The sequence below is a fragment of the Lithobates pipiens genome, unplaced genomic scaffold (assembly GCF_037356315.1).
Source record: "Lithobates pipiens isolate NorthernLeopardFrog02 unplaced genomic scaffold, aLitPip1_a1.2 Scaffold_18, whole genome shotgun sequence".
NCBI lineage: Eukaryota > Metazoa > Chordata > Amphibia > Anura > Ranidae > Lithobates > Lithobates pipiens.
This window is the reverse complement of record NW_027507758.1, coordinates 162,511,814-162,537,818: the sequence shown is the minus strand read 5'-3', so window position 1 is coordinate 162,537,818 and position 26,005 is coordinate 162,511,814. Positions and strand designations below refer to the sequence as shown.

General features: G+C 40.1%; 1 protein-coding gene across 1 annotated transcript in view; it reads left to right on the top strand.

Moving 5' to 3' along the window:
* The first annotated feature begins 357 nt into the window (after positions 1-357).
* MYCT1 (MYC target 1) overlaps positions 358-26,005 on the top strand; it is an 88,749-nt gene continuing 63,101 nt past the window's right edge. Inside the window, exon 1 of the mRNA XM_077486322.1 lies at positions 358-579. Coding sequence (XP_077342448.1) covers positions 489-579 — 91 coding nt within the window. The 5' untranslated portion in view covers positions 358-488. The remainder of the gene's footprint in view (positions 580-26,005) is intronic.

Below are 26,005 nucleotides of genomic sequence, written 5' to 3'. Positions count from 1 at the left end.
GTGAACACTCTTTTGCAAACTTTCACGCTCCTTACTGTTCTTCACATCATAATACTGTATGCAACATCAATGGAAGACAAAGCACATTTATTAAGACAAAGACAAACAACCATTCTACTGTCACATGGAACACAAGAGGGTGAAACTTATGAGTTAGCGATAGAAGTAAATATACCCAGAGCATATCAAAAAAGGCCATGGAATTGTGCATTGTTTAGAGTCAATTCAGTTCAAATGGGAAATGACGAGAAGGAAATTATTCCATGTCTCAGGAACTGTGTGCAGCCCAAAGATAAGAAGTGACTTGTTCGTTGTGAGTAGAAACGCAGGAAGTGTGCTCCAGTCATGTTTCCTTTGACACAAGCAGAGAGAGAGAGAGCATTAGGGATGTAGACCATCTATAGTCACACTACTACCTAAATTCACATACATTCAAAGCTCTTGTATGATTCTACTGGATGTACTTGTATTAGATATCCACATTGGATATGGGTAACATCACAGTTTATCACAACATTACATGCATTAACGAACTGAAGAACGTCACCTGTCAAACGACATTTTCAAAACCTTTTCTAGGTAAGAAAAATCATACTTTTAAATTTTAGATTATGTAAATGATTGTTAAGATTTCATAGTAATGTCCTGCTTGTTTGGTGTGCTATAGTCATATTGTGATATCATTTTTACATATACAATTGAATAAATTACATTGGATATTATTTATATTGCTAAGTTAATAATATCGATGGACAACCTCACAGGCTGCCCAGAACTTTTTTTGACCCAGGCCAGTAATAATAAGACTTGCTGCCAATGCCAATATAATGAATTGTATCATCCAGAAAAGGAACCTTACTGATTAGAGGTCTAAATCTAATTCATACATGGGACTTAAGGAAAATCTTGGAAAAATGTAAGGGATTAAATCCTTTTCTTCTGTTAGTTCCAATCTCTCCTTGTAACATGGAGGGTATGCATTACACACTACAGCTTTGATTGTATTAAATATACATAAAGTTTTAATTTTCTAAAATAATCAGTTTAATTTAATTTATGATACATAGGGATAGGTAAAGTCCTTGTGTAACTTGTTTGTGAGTGCATATATATATATATATATATATATATATATATATATATATATATATATATATATACATAGATAGATAGATAGATAGATAGATTTTAGATCTATATATAGATCTATATATATCTATATATATATATATATATATATATAGATAGATATATATATAGCGCATGAACACTTTTTTTCAGCTGCTGACACAGCAAAATCTGGATCTGTAATGACCACTAGTCAGTAATAACCTCTATGGACCAGATTGAAAAGAGTTTAAGTGGAGTGCACTGAGCTGCTGAAAGTTTCACTTTAAACATTCAATCATTAAAAAAAAAAAATAGACCTGGATAGAAAAAGAAATCTATACCAGGCTACTTCATAAAATCCCTGTGGCCTGTTGGGACCACTTTATTAATTTATGGGACCTTATAAATTCTAAGGGTTAAATTAGATATTGACATGTAAAGGGGTTACAGATCATCCCAGATAACACAGCCCTGTCAGATGCTGCATTAGCTATACTTTTGTAAATAAAATGATAACATTTAATTAAAGTATGCCTGCCAGGAGGGAAATATGGAGGACTACCATTACTGACTTCATCCTGACAATCTCAGTTGTCTGGCTGTTATGCTGACTCACTGGCTTTTACACTAACATTTGAATAGTTCAACCATGGAAGTACAGGAAGTATGTAGATCAGGAAAGTCCATTATCTGCATACTTGTTTCAGGCCAGCGATTCCAGAAACAAGAGGATAAGCATGACAGCCAGGCGCCTAGTTGTCAGCCTTCATGGGATTGATTTACTAAAACTGAATAGTACAAAATTTGGTGCAGTTATGCATAGAAATCAATCAGTGTCCGGCTTAATTGAACAGGTTGAAGTTAGAAGCTGATTGGCTAGCATGTACAACTGCACCAGATTTTGCACTCTCTAGTTTTAGTAAATCACCCCCTGTGTCTCTAGATACAGACTTCTTTTATTTTGCGTAATCTGAGGAGAACTCCACTCATCAGTAATAATAATTTAATAGGAGATGTCATGGTTATAAAATATATTGCAACATTTTTGGGATATGTTTTCTGTTGGGTGAGATTTTTATGACACTGCAAGAACATTTCAGTCTTCTGCAGACATGAATAGTTTAAAATATATTGTATTTTGAACACATTGGAATAAAAATTTATAGGTGATATTTGCCCTAGGAGTTAATTTTTTTTCATGTTAAATGGTAATATTAAATTTTAATTATATTTCAAGTGGTAATAAAGTACAGGTTGTGACCTAAACCTACAGGCAAGCCTATAATACGGCTTATATGTAGGTATAATAAATATCTCCTAAACATGCACCATTTAGGAGATATTTATTTTAGTAGTAGCCGGTGATATCACTGGCAGCAATGGACTGTGCTCTCAACAGATGACATGCTGTTCATTGCCATAGCCCTGACTCTGGCCCATGCACAGGAGTGAGGTCACTGTGGCTCGGCTTTTCAAAGCCGACAAGAATGAAGACTGAATGAAAATAGAAGTCCTGTCAGTGGTGACAGCACACCACTGGAGGGCTTCATTTTAATGTAAGTCTGTCATACCGTGCTAGTATTATGTGCATTACTAGTACATTATGACATTATTCTGTAGAGGCCCAGTTTTTTTTTTTTTTTTTTTGCGGTTTACTACCACTTTGAAGCAAAAAATTTATAAAAGTTTAAAAACCATTTGGGTACAAAAAACAACTTAAAACTTACTGCTGATTTTGATGACACCAAAAAAAAAGGGCACAATGTGATCTGGTTATGAAAATTTAAATCAATGGTTCTCAAACTCAGTCCTCAAGTACCCCCAACGGGCCATGTTTTCAGGTTTACCTTTACTTTGCACAGCTGCTTTAAATCAATGATATGGGGGTTATTTATGAAAGGGAAATCCACTTTGCACTACAAATGCAAACTACAAGTGCAAAGTGCACTTATAAATGCACTGAAAGTGCGCTTGGAAGTTCAGTCGCTGTAGATCTGAGGGGGACATGCAAGGAAAATAAAAAAACAGCATTTTAGCTTGCATGTGATTGGATGATAAAATCAGCAGAGCTTCCCCTCATTTCAGATCTTCCCCTCAGATTTAAAGTGACTGCACTTCCAAGTGCACTTTTAGTTGCCACTTGTAGTGCAAAGTGGATTTGCCCTTCGTAAATAAACCCCATGGCATTGATAAAAGCTATTTTATCTAAGGGAAGTTACTAAAACATGGCCTGTTGGGGGTACCTGAGGATTGAGGTTGAGAACCTCTGGCGTAGATTACTCATTGAAAGATGTACTGGCTGAGTGAGCATATTTAAAATTATTATTATTATATTATTATTATACACGATTTATATAGCACTAACAGTTTATGCAACGCTTTACAATGTATAGGGGGGACAACACAATTACAGTACAATATAAAAGGTACAGGAGGGCCCTGCTCGTAGAGCTTACATTCTAAAGGGAGGGGGTGGTGGTACAAAAGGTAATAGCTGCAGAGAATGATTTGATGGGGGTGGTGCAAGCTTTCAAACACATCACCTGATGCAACTTGTGGGTAGAGGTTGTTATACACATTATAATGTGTAGAGGTTGCCATACACACACAGCACTTCATTAAAAATGATCAAAATACATTACATGAAGGCAGGGCTGTAGTTCCATAATGACACCAGTGCCTAGTAGTGGGATAGTGGGATAGATTTGAAAAGGCACTAAACCTCAAAATGTACAAATTGCAATACATTATAACGTATGTTTTCTTTCGCTGGTCAACTGTGGACATCTCTGGGTATATTTAGCTAGCTGTTGGTACAAGGGCTGCCAGTGATGAGAGGAGCCATTACAATCAAATTACCTCTTAGTTTAAATTAGCTAAATACATTCTTGGTGTATTAAAACAATAGGTGTTTAAAGTCTTGTTGATGGTTTTCTTTTTAAGCAGCTATAGCCTATGTGAAAAAGCTTGATGCATCTTTATAATAACATTTGTCTTGGATAATGCCAAAAAATGTCAACGTTAACATACACACAACATTGCCATATGACAAATACACACCAATACCAGTGCTGTAATTGAAATGCCCATCAGTGTGAAATGAAAGTGGAACTCTAGCCAAACCTTCTTTTTTAGCTCTTGATAGAGTTAGAAAGGTGTTTTTTGTTACTCTTTGTGTGCTTGAGGATGCTCATTGCTTGTCCAAGAGACAGTAGGTTTGATTTATTGAAAGAGTAAAGCATGTTCTATTTGTAAGGTGAGTTTTCACTTAGCTTCACGCAAATTTACTTTGCACAAAATAATAAAAGGGATTAGTCTTTTCAGGTGATTGAAAGATTGAAGTCAGCACAGTTACACTTTATTCACTAAGCTCAGTATATTTTCATGTCTAAAATTAATTTTTACTTAGCTTAGCGAATGAGTTGATGCTATGCTAACTTTAGTCAACCAATCACAGGTGAGAAAAAAAATCTAAATTTTTGTTTCATTTTTTCTTGCATGGGAGTGGGTATTACATCCTAATTTAAGACACTTGAAAATTAATTTTGGAAAAGGAACCTGCTCTACTACCTAAAAAAATTCAAAGATTCTAACTTTTTACCATCCCAAATTTAAAAAGTACTGTCTGGTGTCACTTTAATGTAGCCAAATATACCTATTTCACAAAAACAATACTCTAATAATTACAATGAAAGGAGTATGTGTACTAAAGCTCTCATTAGTCAGTCTTGTATGTGTAAAAATAAAAAAATTGCCCTCATTTCTTATTCAATGTACAGTATGTTTTATAGACCAAAACTTCTTTATTTAATATTGCAATTCAGTACAGTGCATTAAGCCAGTGTAAGTATTTAGTATTCAGTTTACCTTCCTACTTGATTGCTTATTCTACGCCATGATTTATTGCAGTTTGCATTGTCTTTTTAAAAAGTCTAAGTTGGGATGCCTTTGGCGTTAGGAGTTAGCAAAAGTACATCATCTAAATGTGTAGCGGCATGTAATTATAAAATGTTCTACTTATGTGTACCCTTGCATTGTTTGTATTCTTATAGAACATTCTTAACCTTTAAATGAGCTATGTTCCACTCAGCATTGACAGGATGTTTTATTTGAAGTGGATTTCTATTGAAGGAAGTATGGAAACCAACATAGCAAAGTTTTGTATATATATGCTCAAGCATATACTTGGAAGGGTTAGTGCCAGTGACTTAAAACGGACACCAGAAATTAGTAATGTTGATAAATATCTTATAAGGAAAGTGTTTCTGATACAAAGAGTTTTATGCACCACAAAGGCTTTGTTTTTTTAAATTCTCGAACAACAAAAGGGACTAAAATGCTGTAAATGATAAGAAAACTCTGCAATTCCTAATCATCAAGTTTAATGTATATTTCAAATACATTTCTTACGAGGAATCCTAAAATGAGCCTGTACCTTGTACATGCATCCCTTATTTTCAGGGTATGGAAGACTTTTTTTACTGCCTCTAGTTATGGCCCTTGGTCAGTCACCATGAACAACTTTTGTTGACTTAACTGACCAGCAGAAGACAAACATTCAGTTTAAAGCTTTTAAATAAAAAAATCTGATTCCTTCTGGCTTATAATTCAAGCCAGAACTCCAGTTCACATCTATCCAGAGCTGGAGTGGACAGGCACTTGGACATCATCACGTACAATATAGGAGCAGTGGCCACATCAGGATGGGAAGTAGCAGCTGGCCCTACATTTTATGTGATGAAATCACCAAAAATTGAGGCTACAAGACTGATCAGAGATCAATAAGTACATTGATTTTGGGGGGCCTGTCATTACAACCGGAAACCATGAGCAGGACTCTGGATAAAGGAAAGTAATTTGCCTTCAGATGTTTCATCTCATCCTTCACAGATCCATTGTTAGCTGGGGTGGGGAGTTACAGTCTTGTAAAAGCCCCCAGGTAGATTTTACACATTTAATTTAAACAAAACAAACATGTATACTTACCTAGGTGGATGCAGCATCGGTCTGATCCTGCATCTGTTCCCTACCAGAAGTGAGCTATCAAAAACCACCGATCACTTAGTTGTCGGTCTTGAGTTAGCAGAGAGCTAGTGACTGTCAGTCACCACCTCTCTGCTCAGCCCCTCTATCCCTCACTGAAGTGCCAGGCTGTGGAGGGGGCAGGAGTAGCTGGCTCAATCTAGCAGCAGCTTGCTGAAAGTATGAGCCAGCTGCCAGTCTAGGCAGCTGGACTGGCCTAGAGTATACACAGTGCTGCCGTAGGACCAGCCAGTGTGCAGGTTGACGTCACAAAGCAGCTTTTCTAAGGATGCCTGTTTGGGGGAAACGTGTCATGTGAAGCTGCTCTGTGATGTCAACATTGTGTATACTCTTTGCCATTTGTTTGTTCCTATTGAACATGCAAGTGCAATACTTTTTTGTGTTTTAAGCTGTACTGCCATATGAGGCTTCTCCTTTGTTTCATTTGGCCATTATCTGTGGATTTGAGTGGGGGCTAAGGAGACAGATATCCCCTGTTGTTATCATACTGGAGCTGATTGCCAGGACCCTCAGTATTATTCAAAGTGCTCTGTGATCTTTTCTCTGGTAGAAGCTGTGCATGGGATGAGTGCTACCCCTACTCTGGAAGCACTTACTGTATATTCATTTGAATGTCACTTAAAGCACCTTGAGTGGACGTGTGACACAGTTTTTGGACTTTTTGGCACATATGTGTTTATGCTTTGCTCTTATAATTTATGTTTATATTTTTTGGTGTTGTTTCACTTTGTGATTGCATTTAAAGGGGACACGTGCACTTATTTTTTTCCTATTTTTTTATGTCCTGTATTTAGACATTTGTGAGTGCTGCAGACCCATATACTAAGACCCCTTTCACACTGGGGTGGGGGCGGCGGCGGCGGTAAAATGCCACTATTTTTAGCGGCGCCTTACCGACGATTTTGCAGCACTATTCAGCCGTCATCGGTCGAGAAAGGGTTAAAACCACTACAAAGCACTGTTGCAGCAGTGCTATGCCAGCAGTATAGCTGTGCTGCTCCATTGATTTCAATGGGTAGGAGCAGTGAAGGAGCGGTGTATACACCGCTCCTTCACTGCTCCAAAGATGCTGTTAGCAGGACTTTTTTTTACCATCCTGCCAGCATACCACTCCAGTGTGAAAGCCCTCGGGGCTTTCACACCGGAGACACACCAACAGCTCTATTTTTTTTTTTAGTGCTGTAGCGCCTGCAAAGTGCCCCAGTGTGAAAGGGGTCTAATCGCAACTTTTAATCTTTTCTTGATCCATGTACATTGCAAGGAATTTAGAAAACGTTGTTATTCTGAAGAAATAGCTGTTTGTCTGTGTCCATGTGAATCTAATGAGAGGGATTTGATAAATATCAATCAGCTACTGAACTTGCAGCGTTCTAAGCCAAAAAGTGGCAAGGTCTACATCCCTTCAGATGTAATATCTCATTGTGAATACGACATTTTTGTTGTAGGGGATGCTCAAAATCTGACTTTTACCCTGGTGAAAATTTCTAGGAAAATAAGTAAGCCAATCACACAAGCAGGAAATTACATTTCTGGGGGTGTTCCGCACAGTATAGAATACTTCCAGGTTGCCATATTGAATTTCATTTTACAGGAAATTACAATGCTGCGTATTAACCACTTTATTACCAGGCCATTGCTGAAGGATGGCTGCAACACGCTATTTTTGTTTATAGAGCAAAAAAAAAAAAAAAAACGCAGAGGTGATCAAATACCACCAAAAGAAAGCTCTATTTGTGGGAAAAAAAGGATGGCAATTTTGTTTGGGAGCCACGTCGCACGACCGCGCAATTGTCAGTTAAAGCGACGCAGTGTCAAATCGCAAAAAGGGGTCTGGTCCTTTAGCTTAACCACTTGCTTACTGGGCACTTAAACACCCTTCCTGCCCAGACCAATTTTCATCTTTCGGTGCTCTCACACTTTGAATGACAATTACTCAGTCATGCAACGCTGTACCCAAATGAATTTTTTGTCCTTTTTTTCCTACAAATAGAGCTTTCTTTTGGTGGTATTTGATCACCTCTGGGGTTTTTATTTTTTACGCTATAAATGAAAAAAGGCCAAAAAATTTGAAAAAAAACGCATATTTCTTTGTTTCTGTGACAAAATTATGCAAATGATTAATTTTTCGTCATACATTTTTGCCACTATTTGTACTGCTACATATCTTTGCTAAAAATAACCCAAATTAGTGGATATTATTTGGATATTATTTGGTCTTTGAGAAAGTTAGAGAGTCTACAAGCTGTGGTGTGAATCGCACAAAATTGATCACATCTGATGTACTGGTGGACTATCTCACTTCTTGCGACCCAAACAAGTCAGGAAAGTACAAATACCCCCCAAATGACCCCTTTTTGGAAAGTAGACATTCCAAGGTATTTAGTAAGAGGCATGGTGAGCTTTTTGATGTTGTCATTTTTTCCCACAATTCTTTGCAAAATTAAGATTTTTTATTTTTATTTATTTTTTTCCCACAGAATTGTCATTGTAATAGGTTATTTCTCCCACATGGCATGTGTATACTACAAATGACACCCCCCAAAAATTCTGCTACTCCTCCTGATTATTTTCACAGCCTGGCCACATAGAGAGGTCCAACATGCAGGGAGCGCCGTCACATGTTCTAGGAGCATAAATTACACATCTAACTTGTTGACTACCTATTACACTTTTGAAGGCCCTGGAGCACCAGGACAATGACACGTGGCACTGATGACAGATGGCACTGATACGTGGCACTGATGACACTTATACGTGGCACTGATGACACGTGGCACTGATGACAGATGGCACTAATATGTGGCACTGATGACAGATTGCACTTATACGTGGCACTGATGACACGTGGCACTAATACGTGGCACCGATGACAGATGGCACTAATACGTGGCACCGATGACGCATGACACTGATGACAGATGGCACTGATAAGTGGCATTGATGACACGTGACACTGACAACAGATGGCACGTGGCACTGACAGGTGGCACTGATGACAAATGGCACTGATACGTGGCACTGATGACAGATGGCACTAATATGTGGCACTGATGACAGATGGCACCATGTGGCACTGATGACACATGGCAGTGATGACAGATGGCATTGGGGGCAGGTGGCTCTGGGGAGGATGGCACTGGGGAGGATGGCACTGGGGCGAGGATGGCACTGGGCGAGGATGGCACTGGGGTGGATGGCACTGGGCGAGGATGGCACTGGGGCGGATGGCACTGGGGAGGATGGCACTGGGGGAGGGTGGCACTGGGGCGGATGGCACTTTTTTCCTTTTTTTTTTTTTAACTTACGGCCGCTGCAGCCGTTGATCTCTCCCTTCTCACACGCTGCCTGTGTGAGGAGGGAGAGCGGCGCTGAAAGATGATCTCATATGTTTACATATGAGATCATCTCACATTGGACATGCCGATCGCGCTGTAAACTGCCACTGGGATTGGCCGTTTACAGCGTTCTGTGACTGGCTGTGTCCGAGGGACACGGCCAGCACAGAACTTCCCCGATGCACGCTCGCGGGAGCACGCATTGCGGAAGTAAACAGGAGGCCGTTCAGGAATGGCCTCCCCGCAGTTAGCGTCCGCTCTGCAGCCGTATTTCAGGTATAGGGTGGGTGCGAATCGGTTAAAAATGGTCCGGGGCTTAAGTGGTTAACACTGAGCACAAGACCTGAGATGAGTACTGTTTTCTCACAGTGCAGCCACCTCTGTGTATGTTTAATAATTTATTTTCTCACAGCAAATATTTTTTAATAGCACCAATCAGGGATGGACTGACAACTCATGGGGCCCCCAGGCAATATGAGATTATGGGGCCCCCAGGTAATCAGAGATTATGTGGCCACACAATATACACAAACACACACACAGTATACAATCACACAGTATACATAGACATGTTTCTATTGGCTGAGAAGGTACCGGAGAGGTGTGGCAGTTATAATCTCTGGATTTTTAGACCAAAAGCATGTCAGTAAGGGACATTTCAGAGACAGATGTAAAAAAAACACATGTTTTTACATACTGTCCCTGGTTTTACTGAGGCTGGCAACCCTGATGGGGCCCCCTAGTAGCCCGGGGGCCCTCGGGCAGTGCCTGAGTGACTGAATGGTCAGTCCGCCCCTGGCACCAATCCATGCAAGGGACACATATACTTTTCTTGATGCTGCAACCTTTTACTGGAATCGTATTAACTTAGAGTACAGCACTTTGAACAGCAATTGCTCCACAGTGCCTGCAGTCACAGAAGGCAGTGATGGCTTATTTTAGAAATCAGGTACTGTTTGTTAGGTATATGTAGACACTTAAATGTCCTTAGTCTGGCCACTTCCCAAAGTGGCACATATTTGGAAGTGGAAGGAAAATGATATATGGTTTCATATGGTCAATACTTTGTAGAACTACCTTTTGCTGCAATTACAGCTACAAGTCTTTTTTGGTATTTCTCTACCAGCTTTTCATGTCTAAAGAGTAAGATTTTTGATCATTCTTCTTTTCAAAATAGCTCAAGAGCTGTCACATTGGATGGAGAGCGTCTGTGAACAGCAATTTTCAATTCTTGCCCCAGATTCTCAATTGGAATTAGGTCTGGACTTTGACTGGGCTATTCTAACACATGAATATGTTTTGATCAAAACCATTCAATTGTAGCTCTGGCTGAAAGTTTAGGGTCGTTATGCTGGAAGGTAAACCTCTGCCCCAGCCTCAAGACTTTTGCAGTTTCTTCTAAGATTGTCCTGTGTTTGGCTCCATCCATCTTCCTGTCAACTCTGACTAACTTTTTTGTCTCTGCTAAAGAAAAGCATCCCCACAACATGATGCTGCCACCACCATGTTTCATGGATGGTGTGTTCAGGGTGACGTGCAGTGTTACTTTTCTGCCACACATAGCGTTTTGCTTTTAGGCCAAAAAGTTACATTTTGGTCTCATATGACCAGAGCACCTTCTTCCACATGTTTGCTGTGTACCCCACATGGCTTCTCACAAACTGAAAATGGGACTTCCTTTGGCTTTCTTTTAACAATGGCTTTCTTCTTGCCCCTCTTCCATAAAGGTTAGATTTGTGTAGTGCACGACTAATAATTGTCCTGTGGACAAATTTTCCCACCTGAACTGTGGACCTCTGCAGATCCTCCAGAGTTACTATGGGCCACTTGGCTGTTTCTCTGATTAATGCTCTCTTTGCCCAGCCTGTCAGTTTAGGTGGATGGCCATGTCTTAGTAGGTTTGCAGTTGTGCCATACTCTTTCCATTATCGGATGATGGATTGAACAGTGCTCTGTGAGATGTTCAAAGCTCGGGATATTTTTTTATAACCTAACTCTGCTTTAAACTTCTCCACAACTTTATCCCTGACCTGTCTGGTGTGTTCCTTGGCCTTCATGATGCTGTTTGTTCACTAAGGTTCTCTAACAAACCTCAGAGGGCATCACAGAACAGCTGTATTTATACTAAGATTAAATTACACATGTAACATGAAAAAATTTCATAAGGGGTATGAATACTTTCTCAAGGCACTGTGTATATGTATATATATATATATATATATATATATATATATATATATATATATATATATATATATATATATATGTATATATATAGTGGATAAAATAAGTATTGAGCACATTACCACTTTTCTAGGTAAATATATTCCTAAAAGTGCTATTGACATGAAATTTGCAATACATGTCAGTAACAACCCATGCAATTCATACATACAAAGCAACCAAAACAAATAAGTTCAGAAATTAAAGTTATGTGTAATAAAATGGAGTGACACAGGGAAATAGTATTATACACGCTAAGTCAAACCTTTAGAAATATACAGTATTTACCTAGAAAAAGGGTGACGTGTCAATACTTATTTTACCCGCTGTATATTTAAAAACACACACAAACAGATGAGAGAAGGATAGGGAATTATGTACATACAGCATCTCACAAAAGTGAGTACACCCCTTACATTTTTGTAAATATTTTATTATATCTTTTTGTGTGACAACACTGAAGAAATTAAACTTTGATACAATGTAAAGTAGTGAGTGTACAGCTTGTATAACAGTGTACATTTTCTGTCCCCTCAAAATAACTGAACACACGGCCATTAATATTTAAACTGCTGGCACCAAAAGCGAGTACTTTACATTGTAGCAAAGTGTAATTTCTTCAGTGTTGTCATCTGAAAAGATATAATAAAATATTTACAAAAATGTGAGGGGTGTTCTCACTTTTGTCAGATACTGTATATATATATATATATATATATATATATATATATATATATATATATATATATATATATATATATTAGTTAGCTATGTGTCTGAACATGTCATTACATGTTATTTATTTTTATCTTTGGTTTCACTTTTTTAACTGGGCGGCACTGTAATCTCACAATATCTCACGAGATTACAGGCAATCTAACTCCTTCTATACGAATCTCGGCCATTTTTAGAGGAAAAAGTCTCCTCTGCTTTTCCTCTGAGAACTGAAGTTCTCGGATTCATAAACATGCTGCAGAAGAGATCATTTTCCTCTGAGAACTGAACTGAGAAAAAACGTCTTTGTTTACTAAACGTACACCTTTACATTGTTAGACTACTAGTTACTTCTTTGGTTTATTCAAAATCCCATGCCAGTTTGGTATATGCAAATCCATCCATGTGTACATTCTTAACCTCCTTAGTGGTATTCCCGAGTGTGTTTTCAGTACCAAAAGGGGTAACCCCGAGCCACACTCGGGATTGCATCGCAGGATCCAGGCAAAGTTACTTACCTTGTCTCCAGGATCCTGCAATGTCCTCCTGATGTGTGTGTGAGCCGTCCTCCACTCAATTCATCACAGTGCTGAGCTCCGTTCCCTGCGAGCGTTGAAACGCACTGGGATGGAGTACGGAGCCAAATTCAAAAAGTTAAAAACACACAATACATACAGTACACTGTAATCATATGGATTACATAACTGTATCAAATTATTTCACCTCCCTTTTGTCCCTAGCGCATTGCCCAGTGTCCTGCATGCGGTTTTATATTATAAATACTGTTCTTTCTGCCTGGAAACTGGAGATTGTCCATAGCAACCAAAAAGCATCCCTTTATATCAAAAGTTGTTTTAGACCAGCTAGAAAACAGCGAAAATAAATTAGAATAACTTGCAAAATTGAGCGATAGAGATTTGTGGGGAAATCCGTCATCAAACACTGAAAGTAATGACAGCGACAATTCTGCAACTGAGCAAATTTTTGTGTTTTTGATTTTATACATTATTGAATAATTTTTATTATTATTATATTATTATTTTTTATAATTATTTATAGTTATTTATTATATTATAATTTATGATTTTGTGTTTCAAACTTTATCATACCCGGGATGTCTACTAGACTCTTGTTTGAACAGATTTAAGAGAGTTATTCCTAATAATTACAGGCCTACAATATAAAACACCAAATTTCCATGCAAAACATTGTACCACTTTGAGCATCAAAAATCTAACATAATCAAACCTCCAGGGAGGTTAAAACATAAAGGTGCTGTCTATTTATTTATGGTATGGTGTAACATCTGACCTTCTAAGGTTCTAAGGATTAGGGACAACAGATGCCCTAAGTACAGCCCAACAGTGCTGCTCCCTTTGGCCCCTTTATTATTCAACTGATAAGACATGAATGTTGGGTTCACACCTTATTTTTGTGACCTGCATTTGCATTGGCACAGCAACCCATTCATATGAATAAGATGCTGTGTCTGTGTTTCCGCCAAAAAAAAATGTGATTTGGCTGCGCGTGGTTGCAGGTGTGGGAACAGATGTGATTCCCACACCTGCAGCCACACACATAGGTGTGAACCTAATGTTAAACTCAATAAATATTGAAAGTGAAGTTAAGGTTTAAAAAATTTAAATTTATAGGTCTGTAATGAACCTAAGTGGCCCTGGAGAGAGTGGACCTGCATTAGGGATATAAATAAACAATAGAGGCAATGACAGTTGGACCTCTGTAAGTATATATATGTGTAGTGGGAGGTTGGGGATGGTTAGCTCAGGGTAAAGAAGGAAAAAAAAAATAAGTACACTGTGTTGTGTAGTGCACTTATCCTTTAAGGCAGGGGTGCCCAACCTTTTAAAGAGAGAGGGCCACTTAAGCGACTTAGTAACAAGCCGCGGGCCACAATGAGTGGAGCGAGCGGATGAAAGGTCCATGTCCACCCTGAATATGCAGAGCAGACACAGACGTGGCTCGCTCTACTCTATGGGCCTTCCAATCTTATATGCCATGATGGAAGGGGATGGATCCCCCTCTTTTTTCTTTTTCTTTTTTTTGTGGACCGGATTGGAGGTAGGTGGGTGTATACGGCCACAAGTCCGTTTACATCTGTGGCTCAAATAAAGGTGAACAGAGTGTCCGATTGGGTCAGACCAATCATGCCAAAGGGGCCTAATGCTGCTTTCACACTGATGTTCTGTGGTTTACCTGTACTGCAAGTGCAGTGCAGTACAGCTTTGGCTTTCCTGTGGGTTAGCTGCACTTTGCCTTAGACTTCTATTATATCCTGCAGGTTTCATAGTTTCATAGTTTCATAGTTAGTAAGGTTGAATAAAGACACTAGTCCATCCAGTTCAACCTGCGTGAGTGTCTACAATTGTCCCTATCCCTGTACATTGCACACTCACATTGGTCCCTACCCTCAAGGAGCCCACAATCCAAGGTCCCCATTCATATACTAGGGTCAATTTTTGGATAGAAGCCAATTATCCTACCTGCATGTCTTTGGATTGTGGGAAGAAACCGGAGTACCCGGTGGAAACCCACGCAGGCACAGGGAGAACATGCAAACTCCAGGCAGGTAGTGTCATGGTTGGGATTGAACCAGTGACCCTTCTTACTGCTAGGTGAGAGTGCTAACCACTACACCACTGTTCTGCCCAAACTTTCTGAAAGCACACCACACCTGCAGGTAATAATAGAAGTCTATGGCTCAGTGCAGGTAACCCACAATCTGGGCTTGCCAACCCGCCATTGGAGAGAAGGAGGTCGAGGGCCACATCAGAGGGCTCCGCGGGCCACATGTTGGGCACCCCTGCTTTAAGGGCATAATAGCTAGTGGAACATTTGGTGTTGCCCTAAGCCAGGGATCCCAAACTGGTGGCCCTCCAGCTGTTGCAAAACTACAAGTGCCATGAGGCATTGCAAGGCAGTTACAAGCATAACTCCCTCGGGCAGAGGCATGGTGGGACTTTCGCAACAGCTGGAGGGCCGCCAGTTTGAGACCCCTGCCCTAAACACATGCTAAGAATTTTGCTAATGGCTAATCCAGCCCTGTTTGGGTCCTGTAGCTTACACAGAACCTGTACAAAGGGGCACAGGGTGGTAGGAAATGTGGGGGTAGTAAGTATCAGTTGGTTGGGAGTTGGGGGGGGGGGGGGGGGGGTAGGGAGCTATCAAGAGAACCTGTGACTTTATCCTGAATGGACAAAGTGACAGATTACCTTTAAAGGGAGCCAGGGGCTACATGATGTTTTGTTTACTTCATATTACACTTTGTTTTTACTCTTTGTGCTGCCTTTTCGAATACTCCTACATTAATTCAAGTATTTACAAGTAATTTCTATTCAAATGTATTATACAAACCACACAATTCAGTTTAAAGGAAGGACATACAGCTGTGCCTATATTTAACTACTGTTATGAGTAAAATCATGTTACTCCCTCATTCATATTTAGCATTACATCATTTGCATTGACATGCAACCTGCATGAGCCTGCATCCATTGCCATTATCATCTACTGGCTCCATGCTGATGTTTAGCTGGAGGCCATTTAAATATACAACAAGAGGCAGAAAAATTCAGTACATAAACTCATGACAGGAGGGATATTTGCATGCATTTAAATAAGCAATGTACTGTACATCATGTGAGTGCTTGTTGGTACTGTGGGCTAACAATGTATACAGTAGGTAAGATGCCATATCTATTTATATATGCACTTCTAGCTGAGAGGATCAGCAGCTCTACACATAATTAGTTTGGAAAAACAGTTCTATTTTTTTTTTTTTTTTACAAACCTCAAGTTTTAAGCTTTTAAAAATAAGAAACAATCAAACCCATTAACAACCAATCACAGTGCAGCTTTCATGTATTTGATTGAATAAAAACCCAATAGAAATTGTAATGATAATGGAGACTACCAGTCCTTATATATGATGACTGCATTGTTTTTCTTCTTCAGATTTTTATTTTCCTTTTCACTTGCAGAAACACAATCTGCCTTAGGATGAAAACACCCAATCACTGTACTGAATCTGGGAATGAGCACATATCTTGAAGAATTTTCTCTCAATGTATGGCACTATATATTGTGACAGAACAAGGCTCTGTCCCTATGGAAAGGGATTGAGAAAGAACACATGGGTGTTCTTTACTAAAGGGGAATCCACTTTGCACTACAAGTGCAAACTACAAGTGCAAAGTGCACTTAAAATTGCACTGAAAGTGCACTTGGAAGTGCAGTTGCTGTAGATCCAAGAAAATTAAAAAACAGGATTTTAGCTTGCACATGATTGGATAATAAAATCAGCAGGGCTTCCCCCCATTTCAGATCTACTCCTCAGATTTACAGCGACTGCACTTGTAGTTTGCACTTGTAGTGCAAAGTGGATTTGCCTTTCATAAATAACCCCCAGAGTTTGCATGTCTGCTGACTGTAGGGCTACAGAGCAGTTATTTTGAAAGAGAAATCTGCTCTGGCAGCTTTCTCTGGATTTTGCTATCTCCAGATGGGGGCTCTGTAGTTTGGAGATCCCCAAAAGTCTTGGGTGGGACAGGATCTCCAACCCTGTGTCCGGGTGTTTTGGACAGCCAGCAGGGTGTATGTCCCATATAACGAAGGGCTGGTGAGAGCAGTAGGAGGAGTGTGATCCGCTTGTTGCTGCTGTGTAAAGACAGACCCCTGTCAGGAAAACTGTCTGACCTGTGTGAAACTGCATCCCTGGTGAGGGGGGACTTCTTGTCTAAAGGACTGGGAAGGTCGGGAAGGCTACAAGGACCTAGGAGACCAGAGGAGGGGTCTGGGAGGCTGGGATAGCCAAGGCGGCTAGCGCGTACAAGGGGGCTGAAGGAAGTCCTTAAGTCTTGGGAACAGTGAGCAAACTCAGGGGACTGGCATAGCCTGTTAAGACCAGGAGTAGGCCTGGGCAGCAAGGAGCTGAAAACTGAGGCAGAGTAAGCCTAAGAGTCAGGTGGCTTGGCATTTTTTCGTTGTTGCATTTGCTGAAGAAGCGAAGGTGCCCAGTGGTCCGGGGACACACTGGGCACCCCCTCTCTGCCATTGTGCTCTTGCTGGGTGTCTAGTGTGCTCCTGTTTCTTTAAGGGGGCTTGGGCAGCCTCCAGGCTCATGAGTCCTACATGTATCCATTCCATGCATGTGCTTCCACTGTGGAGACACTTATAAATGTGTAATATTAGAACTGCAAGCAACACAGGGTGCCATGACGAGGCCTTGCATATGATATTCATTTTTCATATGTTACACTTACGTATTCAGAGAAATGTATTGCATAAGCATTCAGTGGTGCTTGTAATTAAAAACAATCAGACAGGACAGGTGTGGTCAATGGTTACTTTACTCTTAAGAAACTCCCAATATGATCGCCTTAATTCAGGTGTTGCACAATGAGGCCGAATAGCTGTGAGATGTTGATAAGAGACCAAACTCTCCCAACCCCAGCAATGGTGGGCAAATAAACTGACTCAGGGGACAGCTGGGGCAAAGCAGTCAGTCCTGTGAACAATAAGGACGGCATATGTTCATCTGACCAAGAGGGAAATTATTATTTCCCCCATGCAATCAGTGATTGAAATGTATTAATTGCTTAAATATCCCCCATTATCAAAAAAGAAGATATGTACCTAAGGGTGGTAATTATGGAAGATCGGCAGTTAGGTAATAAATCTGACGAGTAATGACAGCTCCTGGTTGTAATAGAGATTATATAAAAAATCAATTGTTTTATTTTGCAGGCTTGAAAAATGCTCATAAAAATGTTTTTTTATTTTATATATTATTAAAATCAGATTATATCACATCAACTTTATACATTTTTTTTATATTATTTTACTATTTTTTAATATATCAATATTTAATGTTAATTTGATAACAAAAAAAAACAAAAACAAAAAAGAAACAGGGATTTCAAATGAAGCATAGAGAGGTACCTTATATTGACCAGAGAGTCTATCAAGCGTATAACCATCCGTCTTGGCATCCAACAACCAAATGTGGTGGATGCCGGACGAGCGACAGGTGTGCAAATAAATGCAAATCCCTCTCCAATCAGCTGGCGCAACAAATTGCAGAAGCTGACGGAGAGGGAGGGGAGAGTGCAGGCATGCCCTCCGAGTGACGTACGTGCCGCCCCATCCACAGTGCGTGTGTGCAAACGCACGCACGTTCTAATGAGGCCACATCCACTCCACCCACCGACACAATAGGCTTCCCCAGTGGACTGCACATGTCCACTGGGGGTGCCCAGAGGAGGTCAGTCACAGATGACGTAGGTGACTGTGTCCACCCACAAAGCTGCCACGGGTTAGACAGCCCGGGCAGCTTGGTGTGCCTGGCGATCCCCCGGGCCACCCACATGCAAAGGGAAGGCCTGATCATAGCCAACAGCTAGACCGGCCATAGATAAATAAAAAATATAAATGGGTGCAGACATAACTCACTGAGTTAACTGAAAATAGAGAACCATCGACCATGGTTTTTTCTATGACATCCTAATTTTTCAATGTATCATTTATAATAAATATTACAGAGTCGGCCAAAATACAGAGATGTATTATATGGATATTGTTTATATAAATTCAAAGGACATAAATGTAATGGAACATTTTCATATACTCACCATAGATATGTTATATGTGAGCTAGAAGACATAAGTGAAACATTACATTTATAGGCATGATAAATCACAATATATATCAGAAACATATTGTTACAGCACATAAATGACGGAGTTAACTCAAAATGCAGAACCGTCAACCATAGTTGTTCCTAATAAATATTACAGAGAAAAAGTTGCCTACTTAAAAGTAAGATTATTGAAAATTCCCAACAGTTTCCAACACCTTATCTATATTCTGCTTTGATTTTCCTATTAGTGGCAGGACTTTTTTTCTATTGTTGAAAAAACAAATAAAAGAAAATTAAGTCACCACATTTGAATTTAAATAATGCACCTACAGGAGTTAGCTCAGCATGTAAAATGACATTTAATGTGAAAACACGTTTGATAAATTCTGCTCAGTACAAATGGAACACTTGTTAGATGAAAAAATATTCTGTTTCATTCTATCCTGTTGTAACATTTGGTGTGCGTATTCAATTGTCTTTATGTGCTCAAACTTTTTTTTTCTTTGATAGTATGTGGAGTAATTGATGCAATTTTTCAAACTTTGTTTAAAGTGGTTGTAAAGGCATATTTGTTATTTTAATGCTTCCTATGCTATAGGATAAAAAGCCTTCTGTGTCCAGCAGCCCCCCTATTACTTAACTGCGACCCCTCTCTGTCCAGCGATGTCCACGAGTGTCGGGGCTCCATGTCTGAATGGACATAAGGAGCTGTGACTCGACAACCATAGTTGTTCCTAATAAATATTACAGAGTCGACCAAAAGACAGAAATATAATATATGGATATTGTTTATATAAATGTAATGGAACATTTTCATACACTCACCATAGATATGTTATATGTGAGCTAGAACAACATAAATGAAACATTATATTTGTAGACATGATGAGTCGCGAGACACAGCAGGTGAGTAGTTTTAGAATCAGAATAGCTATAATGTACAAAAGGTATAATGATAATGTACAGAAGACATATTCCATAACCTGTTATTCACGAAAGAGAGAGGGAGATATCCAGTGTATTCATTTCCTTTCCTTTTTAGACCCGTATTGATCTATATAAAGTACCCCTGAGTTAGTGTCAACGATGTCATATGCCTAAAAAAAGGGGTAACCAGGTATTAGTCATTATTACATTAAATGGTTCCCAAATCACCATTAAAGTAATAATTTCTCCATCCCCCCGAGGAGAATCCCTCAAGGAAGGGTTTAAACCAGATGGTTCCTTTTAAACCTGGAGGTTGTGTGGCCTTAAGTCTATGGATCCACTGAGATTCCAGCTGGAGGAGGGCTTATTCCAGCCCCCCCCCCCCCCGGATTAGGATGTATGCAGTCTAATATCAGGAATTTTATTTTGGGGAATTTACCATTGTGTACTGTACTTGTATGTCTCCCCAAAGGGAGGTTGGGGTCACAGGTTAGTCTGAAGCTGAAGCTCTCCTGTGCTCTCTTCTTGCTCATTTAAAGTCCACCTGAGCATGTACTCAAGTGGACCACAACATCCGGACTGGAACCAAGCCTACCACAGAGGCTGGAAAAACCCAGGCCGGATTCCGGTTCAGTCTCTTACAATAGAACGCGAGGTGAAATATACAGATTATCCATTACCTCACCTCACATACCATCCTAATATATATATATATATATATATATATATATATATATATATATATATATATATATATATAAAATCGGTCATGTTGGCCTTTGTTCTTCCCTTCTCTATGAGTCTCCTTCTTTGTTTTTTAGATCTGTAACATATCTTTTCACCATAGGGTTGATAGTCTTATGGGTAACAATCAGCATGTGATTTGCTTTTTGGTTTTCTATCCCTGGTACCTCGCAAACTTTAATTCACACATGGATTTGCATCAAAGTATCCTTCTCCAATCCTTTGGTACCCCTTCCTATTTCGAGCATGCCAGTCAATGTTTATGCTTTGAGCATGCACAGTACAATGTTTTTCCAAAACCACAGCTTCGTCTTTAAACAGTTTTGCTTCTTTTTGAGCTTAATCGTACCGGTTGTTGTCCTCCCACACTCTAATGCCACGTACACATGACCGGACTTTTCGAGGGACTAGGTCCGGCGGTCTTTCCAACTGAGTTTTGGCGGAGTTCCGACGGACTTTCAGAATGAACGGACTTGGCCACACACAATCACACCAAAGTCCGATGGATTCGAACGTGATGACGTACAACTGGACTAGAATAAGGAAGTTCATAGCCAGTAGCCAATAGCTGCCCTAGCGTCAGTTTTTGTCTGTCGGACTAGCATACACACGAACGGATTTCTCGGTCCGGCGGAGTTCCGGTGGAAAAATTTAAAACGTGTTCTATTTCTAAAGTCCGCCAGATTTTTGGCAACCAAAGGTCTGATGGAGCCCACACAAGATCGAATTGTCCGACGGACTCGTTCCGTCAGACCTTTGCTGTCAGAAAGTCCGGTCGTGTGTACGCGGCATTATACAGCTGCTGCCTTGGTCTAGGACTTCTTTTTTGGCATTCTCCCTATTCTAAACTCACCTATATATCTGTAGATAATTCCACTATTCCTGCAGATCTGCCTAGATCTGCACTATTTAATGAGACCGTCTAAAAGTCAAATGCCACTTCCAAATTTGTATCATTGATCCAGTTGTATATTGCTATGTAAAATAATAAAATTCAGTCCACTGGAAGCATATGTGAATAGGCAAGATTGTAATTAGTTAATGCTGTAATATGGCTCTGTGTGTCTGTGCTATATATAGTATAGATATTTCAGCTGTTCAGTAGTTGTAAGCTGCAGGAAAGGGCATGTCTGGAAACGCATGCTATATTTGGTGAACAGTGATATCACATCTGAAATCCTTTACATAATTGAATCGTATTTTTGTTAATCATTTTCCTGTTTGGAAAGCAAACACCCAAATCTTGCTGATTAAACTATCTACAGAAAAAGTTGCCTACTTAAAAGTAAGATTATTGAAAATTCCCAACAGTTTCCAACACCTTATCTATATTCTGCTCTGATTTTCCTATTAGTGACAAGACTTTTTTTCTATTGTTGAAAAAAACAAATAAAAGAAAATGAAGTCACCAAATTTGAATTTAAATAATGCACCTACAGGAGTTAGAGCAGTATCTAAAATTACATTTATTGTGAAAACATATTTGATAAATTATGATCACTTGTTAGATGAAAAAATATTCTGTTTCATTCTATCCTGTTGTTACATTTGGTGTGCTTATTCAATTGTCTTTATGTGCTCATGTAATTGTTTTTGATTTGTTATAATAAAGCACATTTACAGGGCAATGTAACAACCTAAAAACAATGACAAACTTTTTTTTTCTTTGATAGTATGTGGAGTAATTGATGCAATTTTTGCAAACTTTGTTAAAAGTGGTTGTAAAGGCAGATTTGTTTACTTAATGTTTCGTATGCTATAGGATAAAAAGCCTTCTGTGTGCAGAAGCCCCCCTATTACTTAACTGCGACCCCTCTCTGTCCAGCAATGTCCACAAATATTGGGGCTTCTTGTCTGAATGGACACAAGGAGCTCGACTTGGGTGCCCCCATAGCATTCTGCTTGCTGTGGGGGCACGCAACAGGAGGGAGGGGCCAGGATCACAGAAGAGGGACTCGAGAAGGGGAAGATTCGGGCTGTTCTGTGCAAATCCACTGCAACAGAGCAGGTAAGTACTGTATAACATGTTTATTATTTCTATAGGGAAAAAAACAAGACTTTACATTCACTTTAAGCTTTGGATAGTGTAGGGAAGGATTAAAACCTCAGTTGTAGGGAAGGATTAAAACCTCAGTTGTAGGGAAGGATTAAAACCTCAGTTGTGGGGAAGGATTAAAACCTCAGTTGTGTTTTATTTGTTTTCTGTATCCCAGCTGGGAATTTTATTATTTTACACATCATTTTTCCTGGTGACCATTGTCATTAGGAATGAAAGTGAAAGAAAATCTAAGATATCACCAGAATAGAAATTCAGGGAAAACTTTCCAGTGGGGACACAACTGTTCTGATGTTAGCTATGAGAGGATTTTCCTCACTTTGCAGAGTTTTTCTTTCATGTGTCCCAACCTTGCCTTGCTCTATCCAAAGTTAAAAAAAGTTTAAGCCTAGATAAACTATTAAAAAACGTGAACCAACCAACCAATCAACCAACCAAAAATTTGAAAGCTGCACAATCATGGACTGTTCACAGCAATATCTCTGTGTCTTAACCAAGGTAAAGCCTGGTACAAGTTTTTTTCGTTCAACCCAAAGTTGAACCTGAAGTTAGTACAGCGATCTCCCCCGCTGAGTTGTTGTGTTCGGATAGGGGGTTGGCCAATTATGTCTTAGTGCTCATAGTCCCACCCAGGGCTGGTACAAGGGGGGGGGGGGCAGAAGGGGGTGCCCTGGGTGGCACAATTTCCTGGAGGAAAGAGGAGTGCAGGTGAAGTGTCGGTAGTGTGCTACTAAAACTTTGCTGGACAATAAGCACATTGTGACTGATTACCGCCGGCCACACTACAATACTGCAGAGCCAGAGCTGCCTGCAACGATGTGTCTGGCACAAGCCTAGAACCATCCTTTCACTTTCCTGTCAGGTGGAGCCACAGAGTAATCTCCACCCGACAGGCGCTTTCTAGTCCCTGCAAGGAGTGATGTCATTGAGAGGCTGGTCGGGAGGTAGGATGGAGAGGAGCATAGAGTTCTGCTGGCGAGTGCAGCCTAGAAGAGGAACCAACCATGCAGTGTATCAAACAAGTAAGCAGATGCATTAATTAGCTCTGGGGGGGGGGGGGGGGAGCTGAGGGCGGATAATTAATTATGAATGGTATTTGTAATATGCAGCAAGAAGGGGGTTAATGTACTGCCAATGGGCACTGATGCATTAGTTAATAGTGGCAGTTAATTAACCCCATTGTGCTGAATTAGTGACACTAGTGTGAGTGTTAATTAACCCCTGTATGCTGTTACATGAAGGGGTTTATAAGCCCTGACACTGGTTCCACTAATGCAGCACAAAGGGGTCAATTAACTGCTACTGGTAACTAATGCATCAGTGACCAGAGGCAGTGAATTACCACTTGCCAATTCCTGGAGTACATATACTGCAACGGGGGCAGCTACAGGCACCGCAACATACATGTACATCGCTGCCTGTTTAAGGCACATTCCCCCACCCGCCTACTCCCTTGTGATTTGACACAGCAGGAGTCTGTCAGCAGATCCCAGCCAATGACTCAGGCCGGGACCTGCTGATCAGCTGTGTCCAATCGCAGCCCAGAGCCCTGTGTTGAGAATCAACACAGAGCACTGTACAGAGGGTATGATCACTTTGTTTCTTTTCTGCAAAATAAAATAAACAAATAAATCTGTGGCAAAATCAGCACATATTACACACAATATACATTGTTAGGCACACAATAAACCCCTTGGTTGTCCCTAGATGTTAACCCCTTCCCAGCCAGTGTCATTAGTACAGTGACAGTATTATTAGCACTGATAACTATGAGTGTCACTGGTGATTCCAGTGGCAGTTAATGTCACCATTACAGTCCCATTATAAGCCTCTGATCGCCGCCATTACTAATATATATATATATATAAAAAGAAAATGCCAGTACATACTGCATCATTTAGAAGTCACTAACTTTCACACAAACCAATTAATATACACTTTTTGTTTATAAAAACATGTAGAAGAATACATTTTGGTCAAAATGTATGAATTGTTCTTTTTTTTAATTATTATTTTATTGGATATGTTGTATAGCAGAAAGTAAAAAAGTTAAAAAATATATATTTTTTCAAAATTTTCGTTTTTTTTCCATTGAATTAAACCTAATTTTATTAACCGCTTACTGACCATCAACCGCAGTTGTACTGCGGCAAAATAGCACAGGAAAGCGAATCGCCCGCAATGATTGGATTTGATCGGGAACCAATGAAATCTGGCGTGGACCTAGTGATCGGTCCTGACGAATGAGATCCTTCCTCTGTCATACAAGTGTAAATATTGACAGGGGAAGTGATGTCATCTCTCCTCGTGTCAGTCTATTCGTTCCAAACCAAGAGGGGAGAGCATCTAACAGTGAGTTGCACCAACACTACACTGACACCAGGTCAAGTAGGCACACAATTCACCCCCGACCACCCCCCCAGTTAACCCCTTCACCACCTATCAATGTGTCACCCAGTGCAGCGTTCAGATTTTTTTTTTGATTGCTGTACTGGTGTCATTAGTGACACTGATCATTGTTAGGGTAATTAGTCTTAGGCTCAGATAGGTCTAGGGAACCCCCCCTAACCCTCCTCAATAAAGGTTTAACCCCTTTATTAACCCCTGTTATCTGTGATAGCTATTTTTTTTTTTATAACGTCAGGGTGATCAAATTTAGGTAGGGTCTACATCGCCACAGGCAGCATCAGATCAGTGCCAGTAGCGCTAACACCCACGCAAGCACCATACGCTTCCTTTAGTAGTATAGTATCTGAACGGATCGATATCGGATCTGATCAGATCTATACTAGCATTCCCAAAAACACAGCCCAGATACCTGCTAGTACCTGCATTTAGCCACTCCGCTCAGCCCAGCCCAGCCCAGCCCAGCCCAGCCAAGCCTACCCAAATGCAGTATCAATCGATCACTGTCACTTACAAAACACAACACACATAACTGCAGCGCTCGCAGAGTCAGGCCTGATCCCTGCGGATGCTAACAGTTGTTTTGGTAGCATTTGAATCAGTCGCTAACAGTCAGGAGCTTTTTTACCTGTGAGTCTCACTACTGTACCTGTAAATTTAGAGACCAAAATGTCAAATCGAAGGTACAGTAGTGGAGAGACCTACACGTTTCTGGGCATGACAGATAGTGAAGAGGAAGTCCCTCATCTATCAGATTCAGGCTCAGAATACAAACCAGTAGACAGCAGCGGC